The sequence below is a fragment of the Petaurus breviceps genome, unplaced genomic scaffold (assembly GCF_028583685.1).
Source record: "Petaurus breviceps papuanus isolate PSGF00001 unplaced genomic scaffold, PetGlider_PUasm1.0 37, whole genome shotgun sequence".
In the NCBI taxonomy this organism is placed as follows: domain Eukaryota; kingdom Metazoa; phylum Chordata; class Mammalia; order Diprotodontia; family Petauridae; genus Petaurus; species Petaurus breviceps.
The window spans coordinates 51,774,209-51,797,359 of NW_027186296.1; the positions used below are offsets into that span (position 1 = coordinate 51,774,209).

At 34.6% G+C, this 23,151-nt stretch overlaps 1 protein-coding gene across 2 annotated transcripts in view; it reads right to left on the reverse strand.

The window, feature by feature from the left end:
- Window positions 1-23,151, reverse strand: part of LRRC28 (leucine rich repeat containing 28) — a 187,499-nt gene that overhangs the window by 129,689 nt on the left and 34,659 nt on the right. For both annotated transcript variants that reach the window (XM_069098495.1, XM_069098494.1), the window contains 2 exons: window positions 19,138-19,175; window positions 18,367-18,504 (listed from right to left, as the gene is read on the reverse strand). In XM_069098495.1, coding sequence (XP_068954596.1) covers window positions 18,367-18,504; window positions 19,138-19,175 — 176 coding nt within the window. The remainder of the gene's footprint in view (window positions 1-18,366; window positions 18,505-19,137; window positions 19,176-23,151) is intronic.

Consider the following 23,151-nt stretch of genomic DNA (forward strand, 5'->3'; position numbering starts at 1 on the left):
AGGATCCCAGGTGACTGAGAAGGCAAGACTGGGATGCTGAGACTTTGTTTGTGGCTTGGTTGAGCCTTGAATTCCCTGGAGCAGAAATGGTGAGGGATCTGACATGGACCAGACCCTGTGAACTTCAGTGTGGAGCAGTACCTACCCATACAGCTGGATGAGGAACTGGGAGCTGTCTGCCAATGAACCCAGTTGACAGTCTGGTGAATCCAGGTAGAATCTGGGACCATGGAAGGGGATCCAGGGAATCTGAGAACAGGCCCCAAGTCAAGATGAAAAGACCTCTCCTTGGGTACTGAGTAATTACGGAATTACAGTTTACTAGTGACCTAAGGGGTGGAGGGTTTTGTGTATGATACTTAGTAATTACTGAATAAATGACTGATTGAGTTAATCAAGACTTTGCCCCAAGAGTGGAAGACTTTGACTATCTTACTTTGAGATATTGTTACTGATAAGTGATTGATTGAGTTAACTTAGTTGCCCAATGAGTGGAAGACTTTTGACTATTGTACTTTGAGACCATGTTGTGAATATTATATTGTGGTTTTCTGTGGTAAATTGTAATACTGTGAATGCTGTACCTTGATTTTCTGTGAAATTTTGGCTTTGATTTGTTGTGGAATAGAGTGATCACTATACTGTGTAATCAGAACCTTAAAAGCTGTTCACAGTAGCATTCTTCTGGAAAGCTGCTTGAGCATAGCATGTCAGCTGTCCTCTTTTAAGTGTCCTCTCATTCTACAAACTGGAATCATCATATGTACGCAGAATATTATGAAAATTAGTATTTGAGGTCTATTCCCCCACCTTCAATTCTTCCATTTAAATTATCCTTTCACCTTAATCTCTGTGTACTTTTAGAAAGACATCTCATTGTAGTCATTTTATTGTTTTTGTTTTTAGTCTACAGGTTTCTTTTTCTTGATAGTTCCCCACCCCTCTCCCCAGTAATTTATTACATTTATGCTTTCCTTTGATTTTCTACTTTGTCACATTTCCATCATTAAGAGAGTTTACAAAGTAAATAATATGGTCACATCTGGTTTTATTTTTAGGAATGCTTCAAATATTTCTTTTTATTAAAATCAGTCCTTTTTTATTGAAGATTAGGCTATGTCACTAGGGGCGAAATCCTGAGGCCCTTTTGCTTTTCAGAATGTATTATTCCATTCTTTCCTGCAGCTTCTGGTAGGTACAGAATAGTCTTGAGCTATTTGGATTTCCTTTCTTTTATATCTGAAATTCTTTCTCCTGTTTCCTTTCAGAATTTTTCACTTGTTACTGAAAATGTAAAATTTTATCATCATGTCTTTTGGACTTTAAAGCACAGGGCAATTTCTGGTGGTGATCTGTGGATTCTTTTAATAGGCACTTTGTTTTTTGTGTTTGGAAGTTCTGGGCATTTTTCTTAAATTATTTCTTGCATGATAACATTTTCATTTTTTTGACTTATAATGTTTTGAGAGACCTAAAGTTTTCTCTATGCATTCCATTTTTGAGATCATTATGGTTTGCTCACATAGGGATCATGATTTCTTTTAACCTCACTGCTTTTTGCTTCTTTTCTTCAAACTGTCCTTTACTTCCATGAATTTGCATTCACAATCTATTGTTCTCTCTTTTGTTACTTTGCTAAGATTTGCCACCATGGATTCAAATTTTTAAAAAAATTTTGGGGGCGGCTAGGTGGCACAGTGAGTCAGGAGGATTTGAGTTCAAATCCAGCCTCAGACAATTAACACTTACTAGCCATGTAACCTTGGGCAAGTCACTTAACCCCAACTGCCCTGTCATCCTCCCTCCAAAAAATTTTTTTGCCAATTATTTCTGCCATGCAGGTCATAAATTCTGTTTTCTCAATTTTTATTTCTCTCTTCAACCATTAGGGAACATGCCATGCTCTCTTGGGAATTCACAGGATCTTCTGCCTTATCAGATATTGATTCATTTTCCTTTGTCTCTTTTTTTCAAAATAAATTTTATTAATGTTTGTTGTTTTTATCTAGTCTAAATTTCCCCTTGTATTCCTTCTTTTCTGAGCTCCCAGAGAGCCATCATGTAACAATTTTAAATATTTTCTTTTACATTTTTTAAATAAAAATTTTATTTATTTTAGTTTTAACATTCATTTTCATGAGATTTTGAGTTCCAAATTTTCTCCCCATCTCTCTCCTACCCCATTCCTCAAGATGGCTAGCATAATGATTGCCCCTTCCCCCAGTCTTCCTGCTCTTCTATCCCCCCCCATCCTGCCCTTAACCCCTTTATCATTAGTTTCTTGTAGGACAAGATGGAGTTCTATACCCCACTGCTTGTATATCTTATTTCCTGATTGCACGTAACAACAATTTTTTTTAACATTTTTAAATCTTTTCCAGATCTCTTCTTTCTTCTTTCCTCAACCACCCCCATGGAGAAGACAACCAATTAGATATAGGTTATACATGTGTAGTTACGTAAAACATTTCCATGACTACCCCCTCTCCCCATCTGCCCTCCCTTTTATCATCTTCCCTTCTTATCTCCTTCCCCCCTACTTTCCTGTAGGGTAAGATAACCAATTGAGTGTGTATGTTATTCCCTCCTTAATGTGAATCCAATAAGAGTAAGATTGACTCATTCCCTTTCACCTCCCTGCTCTTCCCCTTCACTGTAGCAGCTTTCTCTCGCCTCTTTTATGTGAGACAATTTACCCTATTCTATCTCTACCTTTCTCCTTCTCCCAATATATTCCTCTCTCACCTCTTAATTTTATTTTTTTGGACATAATTCCTTCATATTCAACTTACTCTGTAACTTCTACCTATGTATACATATACACATATATACGTGCATACACACAGACACACACACGTATGTATATTCCCTTCAACTATCCTAATACTGAAAAAACATCTCATGAGTTTCAAATATCATCTTTCCATGTAGGAATATAAATAGATCAACTTCAATAAGTTACTTATGATCTCTCTTCCCTGTTTACCTTTTCATGCTTCTCTTGATTCTTGTATTTGAAAGTCAAATTTTCTGTTCAGCTCTGGTCTTTTCATCAAGAATGCTTGAAAGTCCTCTATTTCATTGAATTATAATATTTTCCACTTTAGTATTATATTCTGTTTTGGTAAGTAGGTGATTCTTGGTTTTAATACTAGCTCCTTTGACCTCTGGAATATCGTATTCCAAGCCCTTTAACCCCTTAATGTAAAAGTTGCTAAACCTTGTGTTATCCTGATTGTGTTTCCACAATACTCAAAATGTTTCTTCCTGACTGCCTGTAATATTTTGTCTTCATCTGGAAACTCTGGAATTCGGTTATATTATTCCTATGAGTTTTCTTTTTGGGATCTTTTTCAAGAGGTGATTGGTGGATTCTTTTAATTTCTAATTTACCCTCTAGTTCTAGAATATCAGGGCAGTTTTTCTTGATAATTTCTTGAAAGATAGTATCTATGTTCTTTTTTTGACCATGGCTTTCAGGTAGTCCAATAATTTTTTAATTATCTCTCCTGGATTTATTTTCCAGGTCAGTTGTTTTTCCAATGTGATATTTTACATTTGCTCTATTTTTTTCATTCTTTTGGATGTTTTATAATATCTTGATTTGTCACAAAGTCATTAGCTTCCATTTGCTCCATTCTAATTCTGAAGGAATTATTTTCTTCCAGTGAGCTTTTGGATTTCCTTTTCCATTTGACCAGTTTTACTTTATAAGGCATTCTTCTTACTGGCTTTTTGGGCCTCTTTTTGCCATTTGAGTTAATCTATTTTTTAAGATGTTATTTTCTTCACTATTTTTTTGGGGTCTGCTTTAGCAGGCTGTGGACTTGATTTTCATGATTTTCTTTCATAACTCTCATTTCTCTTCCCAATTTTTCCTCTAATTCTCTTACTTGAATTTCAAAATCCTTCTGGAGCTCCTTGATGCCCTGCAACCAATTCATATTTTTATTGGAGGCTTTTGATGCAGAAGTTTTGACTCTGTTGTCTTCTTCTGGCTCTATGTTTTGATCTTCTTTGTCACCAAAAAAAATTCTATAGTCTGACTTCTCTTCCTCTATTTGCTCATTTTGCCAACCTGATTACTTGACTTTTGAACTCTTTGCCATGGCAGAACTCTGCTTCCAGAGTGGAGAGTGCTGTGTCCCAAATTTCTGGGATTTTGCACAGCTATTGTCAGAGTTATTTCTAGGCACCTGCCTCAGAACTGTTAAGAGGATTCCCTCTCCATGGCTGCCACAAGCTGTGCCTCGCCAGCACTCCTTCTCATCCCTGGACCACCACCCAAGTCTGTGATCCAGGTACGAGCAGGGCAAAGCAAGAGAATCCTGCCTCACCACCAGCAAAGAGATTCCTTCAATAGCCCGCTGATCAGTCGCTTAGTACCCCCACCATCTGTGGGCCTGGAGCTCTGGAAACAGCCTCCCTGCTGCTACTACTGCCTCTGATTCCCCAGGGACAGGGGCTGGACCATGCTCTTCTCTCACCCAGGTCCAACAGTTTCCACACTGCCTTTTTACTTTCTTTTTGGCATTTGGGGCCTGAGAAGTCTTGAAACCACCACAGCTTCCAGTGATTCAGTCCCCTGAGGTCTATTCTGGTACCCATGCAGGACTGTGCTCCACTCCCAGTCCAGTGCAATAAACCCTTCCTTCCACCTTGCCAGGCTGACTTCAATTGGAGATGTATTTCACTCTGTCATTTTGTGGGTTCTGTAGCTCTAAAATTTGTTTAAAGTACTTTTTACAGGTATTGGAGGTGGTTGGGGCATGAGCTCAAGCAAGTTCCTTCTTTTACTCCATCATCTTGGCTTCCTCCTTTGTCTCTTTTGTTGGACATATTTGAAGTCCTTTAAATAATCTGGTGACCAAATTCCCTTCTCCTTAATATCTTCCCTCTAGTTTTATCATCTTGTGCTTAAAGTTCTTTACTAAGATTTCTTCCTTCTGAGATTTTCAGTAATTTTAGTCTTTTCCCCTCATATTCCCTTCTTGTTCACTCTCAGACTTCTTCCCTTTGAAAGCAGTTTCCTTATGGGCTAGACTTCAAAATACTATGAAATTCTTCCCACATTTGAGAATTTACATTTCACTGACCTCAATTTCTGTCCCATGTGACTTCTAGGGAAACAGAACTGGCTTTAGTTGAATGTAAATCCCCTTTGCTTTAGGTCTGATAAAGCCCCACACACATGCTGTCATCTTGCCCTAGTTCCTATTGTTCTTTAATTCTCGGGTTGTTCAAAGTCTGCTGGTATACTATGCTCACACGTAAAATTTTCCACATTTTTATATCTCTACCTCTGCAGTACAGGGTAGGGGTAGGGAGCAGAGGTGAGTTCTGCTGCAAGGCTCTAGAATGGGTTGTACAGCTCTACCAAAGCATAGTAGCTAAGGAGAGAGAGAGAGAGTGTTGAATAATTTGGGGGTAAAGGAGTAGCTTTATATGCTGTTAGTTCATGGATTTCTTTCCTCAATATAGTTCTTGGTGTCTTAGATCAAAAATGTCAAACAGTCCATGGGCCCACAAAACCCTCTCAAGTGCAGACTGAATCAGTCAAATGTAATTGGCAAACAATTAACAAAATCAATAAAAATATAATTAAACATAATGTCAATATGTGTTTTTTAAGTCAGTATGTACCCATGATGATCCCTTTGTATGTTTTAGTGGCCCTCATTTCTAATTAAGTTTGACATCACTGGGTGAATCATTAAGAGAACTGCAGTTCTATTATTTCTTGTACATAATTCTTATTTTGGAGTTTTAACAGGTCATGGTAATAGAGGAAAATGTCTAGTCCTCCATTTTGTTTCTCATATGACCAAGAAGTTGGGAACATTCAAGAAATACAATTAAATCAACTCTAAGATCCCACCTCATATCTATTAGATTAGCAAAGTGGACAAAAAAGGAAAATGACAAATGATGAAAAGGTTATAAGAAATAGGTTATGTTGATGAATATAAATAGGTTAAATGATGAAAAGGTTATAAGAAATCAGACATATTAATGCACAGTTGGCAAGGCTGTTAATTAGTTCAACCATTCAGGAAAGTGACTAGGAACCATGCCCCTAAAGTAAGTCAACTGTCCATACCATTTGACCTAGCAATACCTCTACCAGGCTTATCCCCAAAAGAGATCAAAATAAAAAAAAAAGGACCCATATGAAGAAGAATATTCACAGTAGTCATTTTTGTGGTAGCAAAGAACTGGAAACAAAAGGTATGTTGATGAACTAGAGAAAGCCTGAACCAATTATAAGAATTTAATGGAATATATTGTGTTATAAGAAATTAAGAAGGAAATGGTTTTAGAAAAAACTTGAGCAAACTTTAGAAATTATATAGAGAGATGTTAGAAGAACCAAGAGAACAATTTATAAAATAACAACCTTATAACTGTACCCTGAGACCTATATAGATTGGTGAGTCCTTGCCCAGAATCCTCATATTTTGAGAAGGCCCAGCTATGCTTCTTACTTTACTTTCAGCTCACATTCCAATATGCTCTACCTCCACAATGGCTGCCTTGTTCCCTTGCTTACTCTCCTTTCTTCATCGCCTCCTGCTTCCTCCTTCCCCACTCCTCCTCATTCCAGCTCCCTTTTATGCCTTGGTTTTCCCTATTAAAATCTATAGTGAGTGTTAAACACTCTATCTTTTTATCTATCTTAAGAAATTTGATCAACACAATAACCACCCAATGGTCAATCACAAATCCCAAGAACGCATGACAAAGCAAGCTACCCATCTCTTAACAGAAAGTTGATGCACTTAGGGTTCAGAATGAAACACATTTTTTGGACATGGTCAATGTGGGAATCAGTTTTGATTGGCTGTGTTTATTTGTTACAATGGTTTTGTAACAAAGCAAAAAAGGAGATAAAGAAAATAAGCAAAAGAATAAAGAAAAAAATTATTTTGTTAATTTTTAAAAATTAAATAAAAAAAAAAGAATTAAATTGATTTAGAGTCAAGGTAAAAACTCTTCCATCCAAAAGAGTCTTGGAAATGTCCTCCTGCCTAATAAAAAGCATAGGGTAAAGAGAAAAGTAACCTAGCAAAAGATTTTAGAAAAGAATGGTTCATATTTAGAGTATTTTTCAGATTAACTCAAAAACTAAAAACATATGGTAGTTGGTATCTTAAAAGAAAAAAATCATTACTAATTGCCAGATTTTCAAAAATCATTATTGATGTCTTACTACAATATTTCATTAAAGGACCTTGAGATCTGACCAGTGCATTAAAAGCGCCAGAAGGTCCTATTGAGTTACAAAGACTTTGAGTTCTGATTAGTGACAGGCTGTCATCCGAAGACTAGCTTCAGCAAATTCAGAGAGGATCATCACCAAAGGATTGGCTAGCATATGATTCATTTTTCTAGCCATAGTAACAAAGACCACTTCCTAAGATAGGGTCTGTATCAGTTCTAATGATAAGCATTTCCCAATGTAAGACCAGTCCTAGTAATATACACACAGAATGGATCCAGCTTCTCTGACTTAGGAGACCTTTCAAAGCAGGTGCTCTATTGACACAGGCCTAAAAAACTGACACGCTATGAAACATTTAAGTAAAACTAAACTATAATGTTCTATATTCTTCAAATATGTGATGATTTACTAAATATATTATAGCACTCTAGTTATTTTGGACTACATTAAATATAAACAGATATCCACTGAAATGAAAGCACAAAATTAGCATCAGAATTAAAAAAACTGATTCAAGTCATGACTCTGACACAAGTTGGTTAAATGACGCTGGGCAAATCATTTAACCTCTCAGAGTCCCAGGCAACTCTTTAGAACTATAAGTTCCAGAGCAGATGTTGATCTGCATTAGTGGAGGGAGGTTTTTCAGTTCTTTATAAGTAACAAATAACAGCTGGGAAATCCTCTACCACCTATACAAAATCCAATGAAATATATAATTGTGCCAAATTTACTTATGTGTTAGACTTTAAACAATCATTTATAACTTGAAGCAATAACTACTTCAGATGCAGAGAATACTGAAATCAATACTATATGAATATAATACAATTAAACATTGGCTCTTCATCTCACAATAGGGTCACAGTTTGAGGATCTTAGATAAAATAGGTTAATCTCTTGGGTCTGACATTATTTAGATCTCTAGTGACTAGAGGCGACAGTAGTAAGCCCCTAACTAATTTTGTTTGGCACACATACTCAAATGGATTTGGAATTTCTCTCCAAAGAAATTGAAAAGAACCATCTATGCTTAGCCATCCTATGAAAATCTTTTCTACATCCTCCTAAAATTCACCAATGAGGGTCCACCCAACATGATGTATGATTTCTTCAATTTCTCCTAACAAATCAAAGGGACCAGTGGAGCAATTTGGCTATCTACCTGTCATTCCTCACTTTTGCCATAGGATCCATTTTTTTTTTAAATTTTAATTATTAATTAATTAAATTAATTAATTGTTTGTAATTTTTATTTATTTAAAATGAATAAAAATAATTATTTTTATTTTAAAATATTTTATTAAAAATAAAAATAATTTAAAAATTTATTTAAAATTAATAATTAATTTATATAATTATTTAATTATAATATAATTACTTGATGACATTTTCGACTTCTACTCTTTGGAGTTTCTCATTGTATATGTTGTAGTCTACTCACACTCACCATGCTCACTCCTTTATATTCCTCCTATGTAATGTTAATCTTCAGTTCTTCAGAAAAATAACATAAGCAACCAAAAACAGTTAAACTAGTATTTGCAATAATCATCAAGTGAGGCATAAAACAGGAAGATGTATGCTCACCAAAATTTTTGCCACTGACAGGGAGGAAATCCACCACAGAGTCTAGGTTGAGGAGTGACTGTCAGTGAATCAGTAAGGTCTTCTAGATATAGTAAATGCAGATGATATCACACTGATCACAACATGCTCCAAAGTACTGCACTCTCCTCAAGCAGATCTCTAAGCACTCAAAGGAATCTGGTCTTTACATACATACAGGGGAGAACAAATGGATGAAGAATGACAATTACCCAGGTTTCAAAATGCATCTGATTGAAAGCTCTGTAGAACTTGTCCAATAGTATGTATATCTAGGACAAAGAATAAGCTGGGGATAAATTAAAGAGGAAGTTGAGAGGAGAATGTATTGCTTATAAGGAAACTACAAGTAGTTTTATTGCACCTAAACTTCATATCACAGCAAAGGCCCGTCTTTTCAATATAGGCATTTTACTGGGGCAACTTTATCAATGAGACCTAGAACACAGACTACTGACTAAATAAATAGTCTGCTTTGTTTAGCACACTTATGGTTTGTGTTTCATCTTTGATACTGATATATACTCTCCAATTTCAATGACTTAAAAAACAAGACTACTATATTGTTTCTTGTTTCTTAGTATTAGAATTACAATTTTTAAAATAAATCACTTCACTAGTCAAGTACTTTTAATACATTCCCTTTTAGTAATAAAGATTAAAACCTGAAATATGGAAGCATAAAAGAAAAATACAGGGATTTTGTATGATACATTTACTATTATTTTTGGGTATAAATCTAAGCTAATATTTAGTTTAATAAGTTCAATAAACTTTAAGAACTTACTGTGCACAGGACATTATGTTAGACATGAGGAAGGGGATGGCCCAGGGGAGTGTTGGAACATAAGAATAGGCACTCCAAAAAAATGTACATAAGACACACTTCTAAGCTTAATCTGCATTTTATCACTTTCAAGTCTAGAAAATCAACAAAATAAACCCCAATTTATAGAATTTCCTGATTTCTGAGGTGTATATGCTCACACTGAAAATTTAACAGTGTTAATGCTCAGAATAAAAATTTCACAATCAGTTTAGCTTTTTGAAACAGGCTTTATCACACCCCTAGGTTGTACACAGAAATAAAGATGGAAATCCTATTGCAGTCAGTTAATCAACAAACATTTATTCATCTTCACCTATGTGTCAGAAATTATGCTAAGTGTGAGGGATACAAAGAAAAGAAAAGAAAAAAAGGCAGCCTCTGCTCTCAGGGAAACAACATGAAAACAATTATGGCCAAACAAGACATATACAGTTTAAAATGAAGAAAAGAGAAGAAAGATGCTAGCATTAAAGAGGATCAGAAAAGGCTTCTTGTAAAAGGGGGGATTTTAGCTAGGACTTGAAGTCAGGGAAACCAAGACATAGAAATAAGAAGGGAAAGCATTCAAGGCATAGGAGTGTCCTGTTAGAGGAAAAGAAGTCAGTTGTCACTAGATTACAGAACATATGGAGTGTAAGGAGGTTCAAAATGTAGGAGATGGGGAGTTACAAAGAGTTTTCAACAGCAGAAGATTTTAAATTTGATCTTGGAGATGATAAGGAATTAATGGAGTTTACTGAAGGGGAGGGGAGTGTCACACAAGACTTGTACTTTAGGAAGATCAATTTGACAGCTGAGTAGAGGATGAATTAGAATAGAGAGAGATCTGAAGTAAGGAGACAAACCAGAAAGCTACTACAATTGTGCAGCTGTGAAGTAATCAGTGCTCATTCTGGCAGCAGTGTCAGAGAGAAGGGTATATATATGAGAGATGTTGGAAAGGTAGAATCAATAGATATTAGCAACATGTTGGCTATAGGGAGTTAGAGAGAGTGAGGGGTGACTTGGAGGATGGCAATATTGATAGTAGTTGGAAAGTTAGGAAGACAGAAGGCTTTAGGGGAAAACATAATAAGTACAATTTAGGACATCTTGACTTTAAGATGTCTACAAGACATACAATTCAAGATGTCCAATAGGCAGCTAGGGATGCTAGACTGGAAGTTAAGAGAGAGGGTAAGGGTGAATAAGAAGATATAGGAATCATCAGCATAGAAATAATATTCATGGGAGCTGATAAGACCACCAAGCAAAACAGAATAGAGAGAGAAGGGAAGAGGAGAGGAAAAGACAGGAGACGAGAGGAGAGGAAAGGGCCCAGGGAAGGGTGCTGGGAAATAACCACAGTTAGTGGAAGTGACCTGAAAATTCAACAAAGGAGACAGGAGTGGTCCAACACATACATGGAATTCTACTTACAGTGGTTTGGAGGAAAAATAAGAGCATTGGGTGGAAACATTTTTTTCCCCAAAATTTGACTGGAGAGAAGAAAGAAGGAAGGATAAAGTAGGTGTCATATTTTAAATATTTTTATGAAGTCATTAATTTGCTCTTTTTCTAGTATGGCTGGGCCAAGCACAGTTGGCTAGTCTCTTTGCTGATGATGTCTTATATGTTAGGAAGCTTTACATTGCATCTGCTACAGATCCCTCATGTGAACAAAGTTAAGAGAGCAGGACACTAGAAGCTGAATTAAACAAAAACATTCACTCACAAGTAGTAAGAACTTGCACAAGTGATTACTGAGGGTACAAAGAATTAGTTATCTGTTTCAAATTATTAAATTTTAATGGATTTGTTATCTCATTGATGTGGGCATTTTTCCCATGGGTATAGATAACTGCCCCCAAATTTTTCATCCTATGAAATCCTTGCCCAAATATTTCCATAAACCTTCCATCTTTTAGGTTCTGTTAGGATTTTTTTGGGGGAGGAACCAACTAACAGAATCCTAGAGCTCATTGTTAAGGGTAAGAAGATGGCATATGTAAGCAAATGATTTTTAAAATAAATTTTATTAACATACTTTGAGTTTTACATCACCTACATTTCTCAGTGTAACTCTGTTCCCTTCCCAAAGTCATCTCTTGTGACAAAAAATTTCAAAACAGCAACAACAACAAAGTTTCTTGTAATTCTGAATGGTAATAGTGGCTAAGGAGTGAGAGATGACATCTAATATATTTAATCTAAGGAATCAAGGACCTGCATCTTTACAGTACCTGTAGGATTATTTCTTTTTGTTTTTTTTTAACCAAAGTTTTAATATATCAGCTTTCTTTATTGATTTTCAAATGCATATTAACAATTGAAGCAAACTTTAAAGTCTTCAAAGTAACATGTTACAAGTGTAAGAATCTTTTATTTTTAACAAGTATCAATCAATTTGCAAAAGTATGGAAAATAATTATATGACAGGACATCAATGCCAATATTTTTTTTTTTGGTTTTGCAGAGGGGAAGGCAGGGAAGTTGGGGTTAAGTGACTTACCCAAGGTCACATGGCTAGTAAGTGTGTCAAGTGTCTGAGGTCGCATTTGAACTCAGGTCCTCCTGACTCCAGAGCCAATACTTTATTCACTGCACCACCTAGCCACCCCTAGTGCCAATATTTTCTAACTGCGGTTAAGTATCATAACCATATCAAAATTTAGTTTAATTATTCCTTATTACATCAACATTAGGCTAACCAATAAGTTTTCATTCACTAAACAATACTTAACTACAACATTATTGACTGAGTAAACTTATTTTAAATGAAGACCTGCAAGATGCTATAACTTACAGATGTTATGATCAACAGGTATGTAGAGATAATAAAGAATAAAAATAAGTATCTTCTATGTATGGACAATATTTATTTTTGAAAAATACACATTCATTCTAATTATAACACCTAAAAGTTAAAACATTCTGGCAGCTTTTCTTTCAAAAATCTTTGGGTTTAAACCATGCTTTCTATCAAATAATTTATATCCATGATCAAAATATGAATATAGTCTATTTTTCTAGAAAAGATAATTTCTGGAAAACAACAAATAAAAGTACTGAATTAAGGCATAAAATGTACTGAATAGTGGCATAAAAACATAGAGAAGAGCTAAGAAATAGTTATTAATGAATACAAAAATACTAAGTTGCCACACTGAGACATTAAAATATATATTAAGTATTGGAATTCCTTTCAGTAACAATAATATATAAGCTCAAGTTGTGAAAGAAATTCGAGATAATTAAATTAACTGTGTCACTCTTTTAAAAAAGGATAAATATTATTTCTAAAACTTCTTTCCTTTTTACTTACAATGACACTACCATTCTAATTTAGGCTATTATCATTTCATAAGGACTATAGCAATTGTCTCCTATCTCTAGTCATTCCCCTTACCAATTCTTTACCCAAATGCTATACTAATTAGATACTTGAAGATAAGCATCACGTTCCCCCCAAGCAAGTCCTCCCTTTTTAGGCTAAACATTCCCAGTTTTTTTTGACTGATCCACAAAAGATAGAAACTTAAGATTCTCAGTTATCTAATTTGCTCACTACAGACACCTGAACCTCCTATTGAGATGCTTTTCTGCATGTCCCTGACAATAGTGGAGAACAACACCAAGTTTTTAAGGGAATATGCCAACTTTGGATGTCCATTGAAATCACAGTGTTAGAAAGTCAAAAGATTGTAATGTAAAAAATTCTGGAATTAAAATTAGAAAACCCGGAATTGAACTCCAAGCTCTGCTTCTTATTGCCTGGGTGACCTTGCCTTGTATTCCTAGATAGCAGTGTCTTAGACAATAATGCTCCCTTAATGTTTGATGAAAGAGCAGCTAGGTGGTGCAGTGTATAGAGTGTAAGGCTGGAGTCAGGAAGATACATCTTGAGTTCAAATGTGACCTCAGACACTTACTAGCTATGGGACCCTGGGCAAGTCATTTCACTCCCTTTGCCTCAGTACCTTATCTGTAAAATGAGCTGGAGAAAAAAAATGACAAAGCACTTTGGGAAACCAACAAAACTCCAAATGGGGTCGCAAAGAATTGGACACAACTGAAACAACTCAACTTTTGTTGAAATGAAGCAATAAAGTCACACAATTGTCACCTCACGTTTCTATAGCACTTTGAGGTTTACAGAGTACTTATTCTATTAAAAGCCATTGAGGTGGATAATACAAAGATTATTATGCCAATTTTACTGGTGAGAAAACTTGAATCTTGAGAAACTAAGTGACTCACAGTCGTATAGCTAGGAAGTAATAGTGTATAGATTGGAACCTAAGTTTTCTTACTCTCAAGACATTACAAAAGATAGGTAAGGTAAAATCAATTAAAGAAAAAGATGCAAAGAAGAGATATATGGCAGAGAAAATCTATTTAAGTAAATAGAATAATTAGATGGAACAAAGAACAATGCAAAGAGGCATCTCCACCTCCCTGGATCTCAATTTTCTACTTTGGAAAGTGAGAAGGTTAGACTACGAAGTCTCAAAAATTCTGTGATTCTATTACTTAGTTACTAACTAGCCATGTGATATCTTTAGATCCTTCCATATCCTATGAACAACATGATGAGTCACCTTTGAATTTTTAAGTGATTCAAAATGCAAAGTAATGTCAGACAACAATGAAGAAACATATTCTCTAAGCTTAATTATTTATGACCTCATTTAATTATATAGCTAAGATAAAACCTGAGAGGAACAGTTATCTACCAGCCTACCAATATGTGGGCTGCCAATGAAATTTGAAATTAATTTTAAATACTCTGTTAAATCATATAGCACTACATTAGAAATAGGAAAATTGAAATATGAAGATCGAAATGTTATCAACAATGTAATGTTTTTCCCTCTACAAATATGTTATGTAAAAATTTGACTTTAATATGTCACTTCATTTTTAAAAAAATATCATATACAACAAATTAAAATTAATCTGTTTTTTCACTTTAGTCAAATAGAATACAATTTGAGCATTTTTATTTCTTTCTCTCATTCTCAACAATTGTATCTTCTTTTATATGTCAACTTCTATGCCTAGAACTGTCCCTTAGTTTTAAATCCATCATGATGATTTGGTCAAAATCCAACATAAAACTTACATCTTCCATTTTAAACTTAATCTTTTACAGGAAATCTACTCTACCTAACCATATGAAGTAAAGTGATAGCATTACATCCAAGTTGTCACTAACACCACCTCCTCCATTTCTCTTTCAAATTATTGAAAAATAAAAAACAATTGAGTACAGCATACCGTCTATTAATTTTTTCTATTGAGTCTAAGATTTCAGAAAACTAATTAAAATTATATTATCTCAATATACATTTATCTTATTATATAATTCAACTCAACTGAACAGGCATTTATTAAGAGTCTACTATGATACAAAGCAGAGGGCTAGGTGTGGGGAAAAATCCTGAAACATTTCTTGATTTCAAGGTGCTTACTTTCTATTGAAGGGATACAATATTTGTGGAGATAAATAAATACAAGGTCATTTCAGCAGAGATTAAGCACTAATAATTTAAGAGATGAGGAAAGGTTTCTTGTAGAAGGTAATAAGCTTTATAAAAGCTAGAGACTCTAAGAAATGAAGATAAAGTGGAATTACATTCCAAGCTGTGGGGAGAGGAAGGGGTTGAAAGGTGACTATCTGTGTAAGGTTACAGAGATAGGAAATGGAGTGCTTATGCTGGAAAAGAGCTAGTAAGCTAGGTTAGTTAGAAGGTAGTGTATGAAGGGTAGCTATGATCTAAGGAGCCATGGTCAGAAAGAAAGAGGCTTATGATTAACTAATCAAGAAAGTAGAAAGATGGGCTACAACCAACCTTTGTCACAGTAGCCAATTGTAGGGTTTGTCATCAACATAAGCACACTGACTTTTATCCCCTCTAACCCTTCTCTCCCTGTTTAAGCTCTCAATCTTCCAGGTTCTCAGCTTGGCATGACTCTGGGGCCGTGATTGTGATTAAGAATTATTTTAAGTTATTTTCATTTTGGGTGGGATTGTAGGAGTACTATCGGAAAAGAGATGGGTTGTGAGAGATCACAGATCTCATTACATTATCATCCCCACAAGATTTGCCTTTATTCCAAGCTATACTATTACCACCATCCTTCAATACACCAAGGTTCAAAATCTCAGCATCATCCATGACATCTCACTCTTCCTCACACCACATATATAATCAGTTGTCAAATCTTAGTTCCTACCTCATGCCACTCCTTCTGTTGCCTTTCCTCTATTTTTACTGCCATTACCTCAGTTCAAGATCTTATTACTTCCTTTCTGAACTATTGCAATAGCCTCATATTTGGTTACCCTATTTCAAATCTCACTGCTTTTCAATTCATTAGCCACAGAGATGCAAAAGTGATTTTCCTAAAACACAGGTCTAAGTCACTATCCTACTCAATAAGCACCAGTGCTACCTGACTGACTTTAGCATCAAATATTGTTTTATCTTTATCTCATTCTTTTAAAATGTCTATTTTCTGGCCTAAGTTTCATAAGGCATGTGAGTACTGGTATAATGCAATACATATATAATTTATAAATACACTTATACAAATGGTTGCAAACGCAATTTTTTACTGATGAGTGAGAAATCAAAAAAGTCTGGAGACAACAGTTCTATACAAGGGGTGATAAAATCCTGAACAAGGGTCATGCGTATGTGAGTGGCAAAAAGGGAACGAATGTGAAAGATGTAGAACAAGTAGAATTGGCAAAACTTGGCAAATGACGGGATCTGAGGGTTGAGGAGAGAGTGAAGGATGACTGGATAACTGGAAGATCTTAGTATCCTCAACAGAAATAGGTTAGTTTGTAGGAGAGTTGAGTTTAGGAGGCTGCTTGATTGGATATGATGAGTTTGAGATACCAATGGTATACTGAGATAAAGATGTTCAGGAGGACTTGGCAAAAAAGGACCAAAGCTTACAAGAATGATAGGAATGGACAGATTGATTTTGCAGTCACCTACACAGAGATGAAAACTGAGCCCATATAAGCTGATGAGACAACCAAGAAAGAGTGGGTACACTGAGAAAAGAAGAGGACCTAATCATAATTTGAAGCAGTGTCATCCTACTGTCATTTCAGTGTTGCTCAACAAAATAAGAGAAAAAAAAAAGATTAGCATGCTGAGAATGTGTTAAAAGGACTTATTCACAAGACTACTTATCTTATTATTTTTAAGACTAGTTACCTTATTATTTTTAACTTAAGTGTCAAAATATACTCAAAATTCTAAGTAAACACAAATCCTTTATGAAGCCAAAGTTCAAATTCCGACATTGTGGTTGAATAAATCAAAAGAAAAAATTTCCAAAATATACAGTATACTTTTTAACATATTATTTTAAAAATAGCATTTGATAGAAAAAGTATAGTTGAAATAACAACATACAGGAATAAAAGCCTCCAATAACATGGTTTAGCACAGAAACATAAAATACTATATTCTATCCTGCATGTCTCTTATTGGAAACAAGCAAAAAAGGGGGTAGAGTGTAGTGAATAATACAGATGTATATTTAGAAGGCAAGAGAAAATATCTTAAGCAAATTAATTTATTTAAATAAAAATGTGTTATTAATAAAAAAATTAGAGATCTTCAGGGTATACCTCTAACCTCTAAAAACAGTATCACATGCATTATAATCTTATAAATTGCTATCTTGGCTAAATTTCATGTTAATTGTCATGAATATCTCCCTTAAAGCTTTAAAATATTGACTTTTTCCACAATCTTTAAAAATAAATGCACCTTACTGGATTCCTGGAAACCAGATATGATAAAATTTAGTCATGAAATTTCATGCTAAATATCAAGGAACAAATTTTTATTTTGGACTAGACTTTTATTTATTGTATTGATTTTTTAATAGGCAATCAATTGGTGGTTTGAGATTAATTTCTTTAAAAGAGATATTATTAAAATGACATAGTAGCTGTTATAACAAGATTTGTATGTTTAGAAAAAGGCTAGCCATTGTCTTAAAATGTCTGGACAACTTTTATAGTCATGCATTTGAATCGTCTTTTGAAGGTGTTTGAAAATATTACAAAGAAATATTTCTACAAATAATTTTGGATTTTAGTGCTTTATACAAATGCATCATGACTTACTCAGTAAACACTGTTATTAACTCCAGATTTTTATTTTAATTTTTACCACAAGCTCTTGATATAAATTTGATTAAGTCAGCATGGACAAATAGTTCAATACAATTAAGCAAATGTTTATTTAGCACCTACATACACACACATATAATATGCATATGCATGTGTGTGTGGGGACATTTTTAATCTATCAATTTGTCAACATGCTAAATGGAAGAAAACGTCACTTTTTTCTATCTTATTAAAGTCATGATAAATAATTTTTGCAAAGCAACCCACATGTAAAGCCAGGAATAAATGGGGTAACTTTTTTCTATACATTTTCAAACAATAGTGCACCTAAAAAGAAGAAAAACAAAATACAAAACTGCACAAATACTGCTTGTAGTTCCATATCAAATATTCTGTTTTCAGGAAAAAAAATGCTACTGGTCGTATCAGCCATATTCATTAGTAATCCCCTTTGGAAGCTTTATCTTCAAATAAAAAAGACAGTTGTGTATGCGTATAAGCACATAACGCAAAAATGGATTTCTAAGAGCCTAAAACTATATTATTAAAATTGTGACTCACCTGGAGGTAAGAATTTTAGTTGGTTATTAGCTAATCGAAGGTGACGTAAGGACCTTAGACGACCAATCTCTGGGCAGACAATTTCCAAGGCATTGTCACTCAGATCCAGACACTGGAGCTTTACAAGGGAACCAATGGCTTAAATGATACAAAACCAATAAAAAAATGAATTTTAAGCACATTCAGACTTTAATGGGATTATTCTATCAAAGAATATTTTAGTATTAATATCTGTATCTGAGGTAATTAAGAGAGTATTACAGAAGTGAACACTCATAAACTCAAAACATAACCTGAAGAGAAGGAACCAAAATTAGAAATGTGAAAATTCAAACACAATAAGATACAGAAAGTCATTTTTCTGAGATATTGCTTTTATTTGTACTTCAGATTTAAATTGGAATAAACTACATAAAGTCTAAAACAAATGAGGAAGCTTTAAGGTTAAAACTATCAAATATAACCAAAGTATTAATTAATAATTGGCAAAGGGAGAAGTTGAGACTAAGGATCAGGATTTACTAATAAAAGTGTTATTTAGCTTTTTCTTCTCATGTGATTAGTTATGAAAATCTCAGCACTTAGGTGCATTTGAAATTTTAATACAAAGATGATAAACTTAATCCACATAAGAAAGAAGTGTAGGAAGAAAGCTAACTAAACTCCTTTGTGGGTTCTTGCAGTAAGCTTTTTCTGAAAACAACAAAAACTGCTTCACCAAGCAAAATCAATGCTAGCTGGTATGTACTACAAAATTGCAAAGGAACTTACCTTCAGGTACAACAACTATATTATTTGAATGAAGGTACCTAAGCAAAAAGAGAAAGCAAAATTATAGCTGGTTCCCTCTAGAATTTTGCTAGACCATCAACTGGCAAAATGTTGACTTAGAAGCTTATTAAATAGGCTGAGATCAGGAGTCTTATATGAATCTTATCAGATCATAACCAACTACAATAAAACATGGAATCTACCTCTGAATCTATTTTCACATTCCATTCAGGCTATGGTACCAAGAACCCAAATTTTCCTAGTGAGTTGTGGCTACTGCTAATCACATTAAACATCACTCACAAACACAACAATTATTTGCTGTAATAGCAACCGCTTAATTTATGAGTATATCAAAAAATCTTTTACAAAAATAAGGAACTTACAAAATGGATACACTGGGGAAAGGAAGGAGTGACTCTTCATTTTATACCAAAATCCACCAAATGGTTTAGTTCCCCTAGTCACAAAAATTGGTCATTTTACAAAAACTGTATTTATATAAAATTTTCAAGGACACACCTGTGCATAAAATTAAGTGCAAAAATTTAATATATAGCTTTTAACTTGTAATGGAATCACAGAGTAATCTCAGAATATATTGAGCAAGGATGAATATCCAGTATGTCTAAGCCATTGCAACATGTGTAACAAAAATGGAAAAAGTGAAATTTGTGTCTGATTTATAGTACCCTCAGAAATATTAAGCCCATCTAGAATATAATTTTCTCTCTCTGAATTAAGCTTTAATGAACAAGGAACTAAATCCTTATGTTCTAAATTTTAAATATGTTGTCAAGTCCAAGAAGCTCTAAGCATGGGGACAATTGTACAGCCAAGTATCTTTAGCACACTCTGGTGGTGAATAAACACAACTACTATCATTTGAGCATCATATAACCTTTCTTACAAGGCTATTTAATAACTATAATTATAATTATAAAGTAAATTAATATAAGACAGAATATCTACAGCATTAATTAAGAACATAATCTGATTCTGGTATAAATTTGTGGTCAACATTTACATGGTTTTATTTTTACTACTTTTTTTTTTAACATATCTCTAATAATTTATATCTTCCCAGAAGCCACTAGAAAATACTTATTTTCAGTCTAATTGTAGTACTATAATTTCTTCTTCACTTTCACAAATACTAAAAGAATCTTGATTTCCTTTTGAGATAAAGGAAAAAGTGCCTATATGGGGACTAACAAGCATAAATGCTGACAGGAATTTGTGTTAAATCCTAGGGTGCTGCTTGAAGCACAGAATTATGCCAAGGAACACAGTTAAGTATCAGTAGCAAAATTTGAGCCCAGGCATTACCTGCAAACTCAACACCATATTCACTATGTGATACTGCCTCTTTCCAAATGCATCATTTTCCCCCCAATGATGCCTGTCACACCTAACAATTTAAGTGAATTTTTAGGAAACTATTGTTCAGTTTATTAATAAAATCACATCGGACTGCCAAGTTTCTAGTTCCAAAATAACTGAAACAAAGGTATATTTCTAGCATGTGCTTTTTTTTTGGTGTGTGCTCAATATTTTCCACCTCTTATAACACTTAAAACATTAATTTTAGACAGGATTTCCTGCCTCTTATCAAGTAAAACTGGGCATTCTTTGTGTCAAAAAATTAAACACAAGTAAGTAAAATGCACATATACAGCAATGTTTTATTAGTACAAAAGCCAAGATAGCTAATTGAAAAAAAGGGAGCATAAGAGTAGGTTCATGCAGTCAACAAAATCATTAGCTATTTTCATGTCTATTTTATTTACTCAAGGCTAAAAGTACGTATACTAAAAGCATGTATCTCAAAATGTCCATATATTCTCCATTCCACTTCAGCTACAAATAGAGAAGGCTACATGACATTGCCATCACTCACAAATGTTTAACCTCTCTACTTATGAACTCCATAATTCCTTTATTTGTTCTTTTTTTTTTATCATTCCAACATTCCCTATGCCTAACAACCCTCTAATCCTGCTCTTCATCCTAATGATAACTTCTTCCCTCTACCTTCAGTTCTTTCCTATGCATTCATTCCAACACTGACTACACTATTCTTCCTTCCCTAGCTCAATACCTTGATTAACCAACTCAACTCTATACTATCCTCCACCCTAGATTCCCGTCTTATCACACTGATCACATCTGGACCACCCCTATCCTGAATTACTCCCACCAATCTGCCAACTTTTCTCCTATTTGCATCCTGTCAAACAGAGCTGAAGTTGTGAAATGTACAGATTCATGTCATATGACCTCAAGTGGACTCTCACTGCAGCTGGGTAAACATTCTAGTCCTCCTTAACAGATATGCTGTCCCATTCTCCACAAAGGCTGTTCCAAACCTCTTTCCTTAAACATCCTACACCACTGCCCCTTCCCCACAGCCTCAATGCCAAAGACCTTCCTCATACTTCACTGAAAAAAAATTGAGGCCATTCATTGAGAGCTCCCTCTTCTCTCCTCTTCCTCATCTCCACATTTCCCTTTTATCATTTCCTCCTTTCTGATCTCATCCCTTTCGGACTCCTAAGCAAATTGCCCCACAACTATCCCCATTCTCTCTCATTTCCTCTTTATCTAATGCTTATTTACTTTTCTAATGCTTCTTTCCCTGATGCCCACAAATAACAGAACATCCATTTTCAAAAAAATCTTCACTTGATTTTACAATTCCCACTAGGTATCTTCCCATATCTCTCCTCACCTTCCTTGCTAAACTTTAGAAAATCATTACAATTGGTGCCTCCACTTCATTTTCTCTCACTCATTTCTAAACCTTCTGCAATGTGGTTTCCTACTTTATCATTCAACTTAAACTTCCCACTCCCAATGATCTGTTCCTTATCAAACCTAACAGCCTTCTTGACCTCTCTGCAACATGTGATACTGTTTCTTAATGGATACTCTGCTCTTCTGGTTTTGGGGACACTCCTGGTTTTCCTGCTACCTATCTGATCACTTCTCAGCCTCCTTTACTTGCTCTTTATTCATGTTACACTTTCTAATAATAGGTAACCACCAAGGCTCTCTCTATCCTGGGCTCCTTTCTCTTTTCGCTCTATACTATCACACCCAGGGATTTTATCAGCTCCCATGGTTTCAATTACTATTTTTGTGCAGAGGACTCTTATATATATATATCTAGCCTATAATCTCTCTCGAGTTACAGTCATGAATCTCTAACTGCTCTAACATATCTTGAACTGGATGTCTCATTGGCATCTCAAACTCAACATATTATAAACATAACTCATTATCTCCTTTTCTAAACTATCCTGTTACCATTGAAAGTATCACTATCTTACCAGTCACCCATACTAGTATTCTTGGTGTTCTCAAGGTTTGAGAACTTTAAATTCTTAAGGATTCCTTGATACAACATGTCTTATAGTCCTCTCCTCTCTACTCACAACCCTTGCTTAGGCTATTATCTCTCACCTGGACTATTACAATAGTTTTCTAGTTGATCTCTATGCCTTAAGTCTCTTATCACTCCAATCTATCCTCCACTACTAAGTTACCAAGATAATTTTTCTAAAGGATTGTTCTGAACACATCAACCCTCTATTATAGGAGTTCTAGTGACTCCCATACCTCTAGGATTAAATATAAAGTCCCATTTGGCTTTTAAAGCTCTTCATAACCTGGCCTCTTATTTTTTTCAACTCTAAATTAAATTTTTTCTTATATATTTTTAGTTCCAAATTCTTTCCTTCCCTCTCCCACCTCCCACTCACTGAGAAGGCAAGAAAAACTAACTCATTACAAATATATATAGTTACACATTAGCCAAGTTCAAAAAAAAAAAGAAAAAGAAATAAAGGGAAAAAATGCAGTGCAATCTGTACTCAGTCCATCAGCTTTCTATTTGGAGCTGGACAGCACATTTCACCATAAGTCCTCTGGAACTGTGGCTAATCACTGTGTTGATCAGAGTTCCTAAGTCTTTCAGAGTTGATTATATTTATAAAATGGTATTACTATATA